The sequence below is a fragment of the Bufo bufo genome, chromosome 7 (genome assembly GCF_905171765.1).
Source record: "Bufo bufo chromosome 7, aBufBuf1.1, whole genome shotgun sequence".
In the NCBI taxonomy this organism is placed as follows: Eukaryota; Metazoa; Chordata; class Amphibia; order Anura; family Bufonidae; genus Bufo; species Bufo bufo.
Genome location: NC_053395.1, coordinates 126102218 through 126111809, shown reverse-complemented (window position 1 = coordinate 126111809; position 9592 = coordinate 126102218). Strand labels below are relative to the sequence as shown.

The window sequence follows — 9592 nt, the reverse complement described above, 5'->3', positions numbered from 1 at the left end:
AAATACTTCAATAGAACTCAGGGCAATTAATACGGATCATTTGTTATGAAAGAAAAGACTACAATCCAGTTTGTAATGAATGTGCTTGCATTTTTTCGTTTGAGAGATTTTCTAGACAAAGGTTTAAAGGGAATTTAGTAGTCCAACTAAACTGTTCTTGTCTGGGGATGCTGTCACAAGCACATTCAGCTTGATGCCTCTAGACAGTAACACAAAAAGCTAAAACTATACTGTATATGCTAATCTAGAAGACAAAAAATGGTTAATTTATGCAAATCCTGGTTTTATGGTTGTACAGTTAAATAGAAGCTTGGAGTATCCCATGGCTACACTGTGAATAGTTTGTGAAATATACCCAAAATGGGGAAGGTAAGAAAATATTTTTTAACACTATCATTTTTGGGGTTAACTAAATAATCAAAGGTTTTAAAAAAAAAATGTAAACTAGATTTTTTCCTTATTGTTCCTTATGAATAAATATTTAATTAACAAATTTATCACTTACCAGAGTAAGTTTGCAAATAGGAAATTGTGTTATACTCTACCTCAGGCATGTAGCCTTTTCATGCAAATTAGAACGTACCTGTTGTAAAATAGTACAATTTATCATTATGGAAAGAATAAATTTTATTTATATGAATTGAAAACCCATTTAGAAGGTTTTTTCACAGAGATTTTCTTTTACGATTCTGGGTGCTCCTCTTTACAATTTTGGCACATCTTACATCACTGCAGACTAGATCAAGATTGGTATTAGAAACAGTAGTCTTGATAAACTCCCATCCCAAAGTTTATAGTGCATTACAAAAGCAGTACATACAAAGCTTTTTTTCCCGTTCTTGAATTTTATGTTTGAATGCTTTTAATAATGCTCTATGTACGTCGTTTTTCTGGTATTTTTCCCACAGACTTCGCTATAGACTTTGAAGAAAAAAAACGGAATTTAAGCATTGCAAATTTACAATCTAAAAAACACCATTAAAATGTCAGAAAAACTTTTTAAAGTTAAAAAGGCCTCTGAATGTGTAATGGACACCTTTTTTGCTTTTACCTTTCTTGCAGTTTTGAGTAGTTTTTCTAGCTGATTTTACTTTAAAGTCTATAGTGAATTATAAAATTTGCCAAAGACAAAGCATTCTTTTGCATGGCTTTTTGTAGTGTTGTGTTTTTTCATGAATATTCAACTCAGAGATGAGTAATTTAAAAACTTCGGAAAAACACCATATTATATGAAAAAACAAACAAAACTAAACAATACAAAAAATGCAAGAAAACTATAAAAATACACGACAGTTTCTACCACAAAAAAAAATCTACTTTGTATAGACAACTAAATTGCAATCTTGCAATGTTATGAAGTGATGCAGCAGCATAATATTGTATTGAAGATCATATTTAGATCTAAATGTATTGTTTCACAAAGTTAACACATTAAACATTGTACTGTAACTTTGTGACGACCTTGGGGTACATCTACATGGTTTAGTTTCAGCATGGAATAGAAGGATATAATACTTGTGTGTCCCTCATATCCTTTTCAGGATTTTTAGGTGATCTCCCCATACCCTCATTGCAGAGTCTGCCGATAATGAAGGCCTTCAAAGCTTCTCGTGACTCATTAAAATAATGGATTAAGCCAAGCCAACCTGACTGACTTCCCTCTCTCTCAAGGCCTCAAACCAGTTTTGGATGTAAAAATTGAATTTGTATATACTCTGTACAAATAACTGCAATTAAAATATAATCCCATTTTTACAGATCATCTTTTATGAAGACAAAAACTTCCAGGGTCGCTCTTATGAGTGTAACTGCGACTCTGCTGACCTACACTCCTTCTTTAGCCGCTGTAATTCTATCCGTGTGGAGAATGGAAACTGGATGATCTACGAACATCCCAACTACAAGGGACACCAGTACTTTCTAAAGAAAGGGGAATACCCAGATTACCAACAGTGGTTGGGTTTCAATGACTCTGTGAGGTCCTGTCGACTGACTCCACAGGTAGGGTCGTTTATTGTTATATCAAATGTATAAAAAAATAGTAATGTGTTCATTTATTTAATAATTGTAAGACCTCTTTCAATAATGTTTTTGTTTTAGGCACAGAATCAGTTTTTAGACAAAATAAATCCACTGCAAAAACTGATGCAAAGTTTGCATATAAAAAAAATAATAATCCAGTTTTACCAATTTTTCCTAGAAACAATGCAAGTGACCTTTGATGCATTTGTATGTAATAAGTTTAACTGATCCTCCTCTTACATTCAATTGATTTTTTGCCTGATTGCAACTGAAAGCACTGCATAATTTTTTTGCTGGATGGAAAAGTCCTGTCTATGTATCAGTCAGTTTTTCAAGTAAAAACTTGATCAGTTTAAGGCTACATTCACACGAGCATGTAATGTGCGGTCCGCAAATTGCAGATCCACAAAAAAAAGGATGACTTCCGTATGGCATCCGTTTTTCTTGCGGATCCATTGTAACAATGCCTTTCTTTTTCTCCAAAATGGACAAGAATAGGACATGTTCAATTTTTTTGCGGGGCTACGGAACGGACACATGGATGCGGATAACATCCGGTTTGCTGTCCGCATTTTTTGCAGACCCATTGAAATGAATGGGTTCGCATCCTATCCGCCAAAAAAAAGACACAGAAACAAAATACGTTTGTGTGAATGTAGCCTTAGGGCTCATGCACATGACCGTATGTAGTTTGCGGTCTACAAAAACGGATCTACAAAAAATATGGATGATGTCCGTTTGCATTCCGTATTTTGCAGAACGGAACAGCAGGCCCCTAACAGAACAATACTATCCTTGTCCGTAATGCAGACAATATTAGGACATGTTCTATTCTTTTGCGGAACTGACATACGGAAACAGGATGTACACGGAGTAACTTCCGTTTGTGGACCCATTGAAATGAATGGTTTCGCATACAGTCCGCAAAAAAAAAAGGAACAGACACTGAAAGAAAATTCATTTGTGTGCATGAGCCTTTGCTGAAACAAAAATGTGGTCTGAAATAGCACTAATACATTTAATGAGTGGTGACTACCACATATAAACATAACTCAAAATTAAAAAAGAAGACTTCAATATATTGTCATAGGTGGATGAATATCTTTAAAATAAAACTAAATAAAACTATTTTAAGCACTCTATTGTATCAAAAAATATAAACTTTAAATATATCAATGATAATGACCAATATTATGCATAAGTTATTCTTTCTTCTAGCACCGTGGCACCTTCAGAATTAGAGTTTACGAGAAGGAAGATTTTGGAGGTCATATGATGGAATTAACAGAAGACTGTCCACATGTCCAAGAGAAGTTCCATTATAATGATATTTACTCCTGCAGCATCCCTGAAGGCCACTGGATCTTCTATGAAGAGCCCAACTATAGGGGACGTCAATACTACCTGAGGTCCGGCGAGTACAGAAGATATTCTGAATGGGGTGCAAGTAGTCCCAGAGTGGGCTCCTTCAGGAGGGTTCTGGATCTCTATTGAAGCCTTCAAGCAAAATCTGAAGCACTGTTGTAATTACTATTAATAAAATCAACATTGCTATCTTTAATATATTCAGTTTTTTTTACTTTCCCCAAATCATGCCTAAGTGTCTACTAACAAGAATAATAAAACAAAACTATACGTACATTAAAAACATTTTATATGCATAAACCATTATATAAATTGATCCTGTCAGGGCTTTTATGATGATGTCCAAGGACAGCATAGTGTAGTGACAAAAATGTCAAGTTAATCTGAAGTTGTTTTTATACTACTTCCTGTACATGCTAATGAATAATTTTATACTTATCACTGGACCCCTTGCTGCAGTTGAATCCTTGCTGGCCATGTACCGCACAGTTTGACATGCAAGATCTTAAAAAAAATACACATTGACTACTAAGTGACAGTGCTGAAATCCTTACACTTTCTCAATAGAGAAAGGCTCACACTGAGCTGAAACGTTGCCTTGTCACATGGGTGAATAAAGTCTTGAATATTTTTCACCTTTACCTTGGAGTGCTGCCTGCTTTTTGGATTATATTTATATATACTGTGTATATATATATATATATACAGCGATGGACTGGCCATCGGGAGTACCGGGAGAATCCCGGTGGGCCGATCGAATTATGGGCCGCCGGGCCAGGGCCGGCGCCACCCATAAGCAGAGTAGGCCACCGCGTAGAGCGCACTCTGCCTGGGGGCGCCGGCGCTCTGGAGTCCGAATTCCGAGTACTATTAGCCGCCGCCGTGCCACGCCCCCTACTTGTGAGATCCATCCATCTAATTTCCTACTAGCCGCCGCCCGCGTCACGCCCCTACCTGTGATCCATGTCTGACATCATCTGACTGCTGCGCCTCCTCTGCATTAATGATCTGACTCCTCCTGCTGTTTGGGTGTTCCTAGTTGCCGCCGCCGGCCGGATCTTCATAGTGGATGTGCTGCTGCAGCCTGCCCCTGTTAAGTCGATTCAGCGCGAGATCCCGCGAGGCCGGAGGAGGTCACGGGTCTCGCGGGATCTCGCACCAATACACACGATCCATCCTATCGTCATATCCGGGGGGACGTCACAACCGGAAGTGACGACTGAAGGTATACAAATATTACGGGGGTAGGGAAAGAGCACTAGACAAAGAAGACACCCCACAGGAACAGGATCATCAGCGTCAGCGAGCGACACAAGTATGTACGGGGGGGGGGGGGGCTTTTGGCGGCAATTTCAAATTACATAATGGAGTCTGACTGTGCACTGTCTCTGGGGGCAATATTACTGTATGTGGGGGCACTGGAGGGGCAAATTACATAATGGAGGGCACTGTTTGTATGTGGGGGCAGTATTACTGTATGTGGGGGCAGTATTACTGTATGTGGGGGCAGTATTACATAAAGGAGGGCACTGTATGTGGGGGCAGTATTACTGTATGTGGGGGCAAATTACATAATGGAGGCCGAAAAAGGGGGCGGGTAAAGGGGTGTGGTCAGTGGGCGGAGTCAGTGGGCGGAGTCAAGGGGCGGCAAAATTACCTCTTGCCTAGGTAAAGTGGGCCGGTCTGGCTGAAGTCCAGGGCCACTTTATTGTCCCAGTCCATCCCTGTATATATATATAGGCCAGCCTGAATGTTAATCAAAGTCTTTGTAAAGAGCCTATGTTCTGCTGGTTTGGCTAAACACATTTGGAGTGCTGCCCTTCCCCAGCACTAAGTATGCACTACCCCTTTAGTTTTTTTTCCCTTGGAGAACAATAGATGGAGAATGTGTGGGTTGTTTGTGCAAATTTTACTGCAGCACATTTATTAACCCTTTCATCCTCTTCATTCCATCCCTGCTCCAGCTGTTCAAGGGCTGAAGCGTGATGGAGGAGGGGGCAGTGATTTTGAAAGGATAGATATTAACCCTTTCATCACCTTTGCTCACCTGAGTTTGGTTTTCACAAAATGTTCCACTGTATACTCTTTGGAATGAATTTTCATGGCTAGGAAAGGACAAAATTGAATTGCCAGATTGTTTGTGGTCCCTGAAATCATGGCTTCTCTTATTTCTACTGTACATAAAGGCTTGACCTCATAAATAAAAGTTGGGCGCCCATGGAAAAAATTCTACATATTTTAATACTGTAAGTTCTCAACATTACAGTATATTGCAAGATTATGTCTTTACTTAAAGATTCAGGATGATTAAGGTTTCAGAAAGTGTATCTGGGTTATCGGCAGACAGAAGCTCCCATATCTGCCATCTTTCTCTTTGCCATTCTTGCCAATCTGGATATGTTTTTTTTTTTTATTAGCAAACTTCTTTTTAATAAGAAGATTTTATAGAAAAAAGGACTGCAATGCCATATACAGTAAGAGAAAGCGGCTTAAAAGCCGGAAAAAGCAACAAAATAGCTCACATTTACAACTGTATTGGGTGAGTAGGTCAGAAGTGACATAATTACAAACTTTTTCCAAGTATTCAATACTTTATTTACAGCAGCAACACAGCAAGTGCTTTAATATTAAATTAGAACGTACTGTAAGCTCTCAAGCCTATTATTTACATATCCCTTTGTACAGCTTTGCATACAACATAATAATAGCTCTAACATACACTGTGCACTGATGTGCCCTATTCACATTATTCATCATAATGAAGGGACATTAGAAATTTCTCCACGTCCATTCCAGCTGGAACAATGTCCATTCTCTTCTACCGATGTTTCTTTTCTTTCTTCTTTTTAGGCAAAGCAGATGTACAGTACTTAGATGTTCTCTCTTATGTGACTATCTCTCAGATTCCTCAGCTTCTTCTAGCTTTCTCTTTTTAGATGCGCTCTTAGAAGATTTTAATTGCTGAGTGTCTTCAGAGGAGTGTTTCCTGTCAACTTTGCAAGAGAGACCCGGGATAGTATCATGAGTGTGTGAGCATCCATATTGACCCCTGTGATGTACAGTAACTGCCTCCACGGTGCAATCCACAGCTCATACTGGACCAGTGTGCAAACTCATCAGCATACTGGAGTGACTTCATGAGACTGCATGGATACTATAGAAGTTTGCTGCAAAGGGTTTAGGCCACTTAATTTTTTGTATATTTTTTTTTTAATTGCTGGGAATTAAATGTGCAATGTGTATACAATATGTTTATATATTTTATATAAACTGCAGCCTGTAATCATTTGATGCTGGTATTTTACATTGAATAACTGCTAGGTGGAAAAAGGAAGAATTCAATGTACAGTAGTGAAGGGCAAAAAAGAAAAGAAAAGCAGAGCACAGTATATGCTCTGCAATATGCAAATCAATCCTAACAGGGCTCATGTCAGCACCCTTGTTTCTGACGTTGGCATTGCGTCTTCTGTTTGATGTGTGAACATGACCAGAACACGTCAGACATGGTAGTGGGTTTATACGACAGAGGGGAGCATCGGCTCCATGTGTTGAATGACAAGCCGGGACATGGGGCATTTCAGTTTAATATAAAATACATAAAATATAAAATAAAAAACGCAATGAATATTTTAACCTTTGTTCGAAAGATTCCGCCATTGATTATTTCTTGCACTTCCGACTTGTTTTTTTTTTCACTGCAGCTCAAATTCCTCAGGTACGTGGCCGTATGATACTGTAACTCTCTGTATAGTAGGGCTTTGTGAAGTGGAGCCTATAGGTGCCCATACTGTAGGTGTGCCTATGATTTGATAATGAGGAAAATTACATTACGTGCAGGAGCAACATTTCCCAATGCGGACACTGTAGATGACTATGATACTATGATACAATATAATAATACAGTGTTTGCACACATCAATACAGTTTTTTTCCCCATATATTTTTTAATTTTTAACAGTTTTAATTATTTTCGCAGGGTGGTTTAAAACTACATTGCGGCGGGGGTTAATCGGAACAGGATGTCCGCTGAAATCATTCAGCGGGCATCCTGTTACAAAGCCGGGGGGGGGTCATGTGACCCCCCGTATCGGTGATCGCAGCAAACCGCAGGTCAATTCAGACCTGCGGTTTGCTGCGTTTCCGGTCCATTCGGGTCTCCGGTGACCGGATGAACCGGAAAAGGACGGTGATAGGTGGTGTGATTAAACACCACCAATCACAGTCCGAGTATTTGGAGGCTGCGTTGCTGGCCATGGTGCTGATTGGTGCTGTCCTTGGTGCTGGAGAGAGGCGGGAGATTCAAACTCCCGGCGCTCCTCTCTCCCCTCCTCTTTCTGCTGCTGCACCTGCACCATCCAGCACCGTCCTCACCAGCTCCTGCGATCCCCCCGTCGGCACCCATCACCCTCCTACACCCATCACCCTCCAGGTAGGTTAGGGTCAGTGAGGGAGAGGCACTATTAGGCAGGGATAGAAGGGAGAGTTAATTATGGCAAAAAAAAAAAAAAAAAACTTTAACTGATTTATTGTTTTTGGTGGTCTCTGGTGGTTGGGGTCCACAGCACTTAGCTGTGAGACCCTAGACCCACCTAGGGGTGCTGCCACTTGTTCCACCACCACTTTTTATTTTATTTTCTTTATTTTTTTGCGTGCACTGACTGTGGCCGGCACTCTTAGCGTCCGGCCACTGTTAGCGCATCGCCTGCCCCACCGCTGATCAGCAAGTTTGAACTTTATTTTTTTTCTAACACACACTTGTCCATTTTTTTTTTTTTTTTTTACTTTTTAGTACGTGAACACCCGTGCCCCCACACACACGCACATACAATAAAGTTTTACACGCACGCACATACACACGCACACACACATACCCATGGCCCACCGGATGTTCTCGGTGAAGGAGGCATACGCCCAGCTTGCCTCCGACTCCGAGAGCCCCAGTGAGGATGAGGATGATCCCACGTTCCTCTTGTCATCTGCATCCTCCTCATCATCATCTGATGACGATGAGCCCCCAAGGCGGCGGAGATGCCGCCAGGCAGAGCCAGGGGCCCCACATGCTAGGGACCCTGTGGCCCACACCAGTACGAGCCGCCCTGGGGCTCGTACTGGTTTCCTGGCCCACCAAATAAGCCCACCGGAGCCCCCTGCCGGTGAACTTAGCTGGTGTGCCCCAGTGGATTTTGAGCCCGAGATTCCGGATTTTGTTGGCAATCCAGGAATCCAGATTCCCACAGTGGGCTTCACTGAAATGGATTATTATTATTTTTTTTCAGTGACCCATTTGTGAATCTGATGGTGGAGCAGACAAACCTGTACGCCCAACAGTTCGTTGCTCAGCACCCGGGCTCCTTTTTGGCTAGACCCGGTGGCTGGACACCGGTCAGTGCAGCCGAGATGAGGACATTTTGGGGCCTCGTGCTGCACATGGGTCTAGTGCAAAAACCCAGTGTCAGGCAATACTGGAGTGGGGATGTCCTCTACCAGACCCCACTCTACAGTATGGCCATGACACGCCCCCGGTTTGAGGCCATCCGGAAATGTCTGCATTATTCAGATAATGCAGCATGTCCCCCCCCCCCCCCCCCCCGAGGTGATCCTGCCTATGACCGTCTGTATAAGATACGGCCGGTCATCGATCACTTCGGGGCCAAATTTGCGCAGGCCTATGTACCTGGAAGGGAGGTTGCGGTTGATGAGTCTCTCGTTGCGTTCAAGGGGAGACTCACTTTTCGCCAATCCATTCCCACTAAGCGGGTGAGGTATGGCGTGAACATGTACAAAATTTGTGAGAGTACCTCAGGGTACACTTACAAATTTCGTGTGTACGAGGGGCAACCCCCAGAATGTCCCTCCACTCTGGGTGTTAGCGGGAAACTCGTGTGGGACCTTATGTACCCACTCCTAGATAAGGGTTACCACTTGTACATGGATAACTTTCATACTAGCATTCCCTTGTTCAGGTCCCTTGCCGCCAGATCCGGAAAAATCAGCGCGGCCTCCCTGCCCACCCCCTCCAGGTACCTATCCCCAGGGGTGAGACCCGTGCCCTTACCAGTGGAAACCTGTTGCTGGTCAGGTATAAGGACAAGAGGGATGTCCTTATACTGTCCACAATCCACGGTAACAGCATCACCTGTGCGAGGTACCACGGCAACGGTCCTCAAGCCTGATTGTATCGTCGACTACAATCGGTATATGGGAG

At 42.0% G+C, this 9592-nt stretch overlaps 1 protein-coding gene across 1 annotated transcript; it reads left to right on the top strand.

Annotated features, from left to right (window-relative positions):
• The first annotated feature begins 360 nt into the window (after positions 1-360).
• Positions 361-3516, top strand: LOC121007637 (gamma-crystallin 1-like). The gene is made up of 3 exons (XM_040439714.1): positions 361-369; positions 1759-2001; positions 3241-3516. The coding sequence occupies exons 1-3, from the start codon at positions 361-363 to the stop codon at positions 3514-3516; spliced, it is 528 nt and encodes a 175-aa protein (XP_040295648.1).
• The last annotated feature ends 6076 nt before the right edge of the window (positions 3517-9592 follow it).

Excerpts from the sequence above, each read along its gene's own strand:
- LOC121007637 (XM_040439714.1), top strand. Across the intron at positions 2,002-3,240 it reads CCTGTCGACTGACTCCACAG|CACCGTGGCACCTTCAGAAT; the intron begins GTAGGGTCGTTT and ends TCTTTCTTCTAG.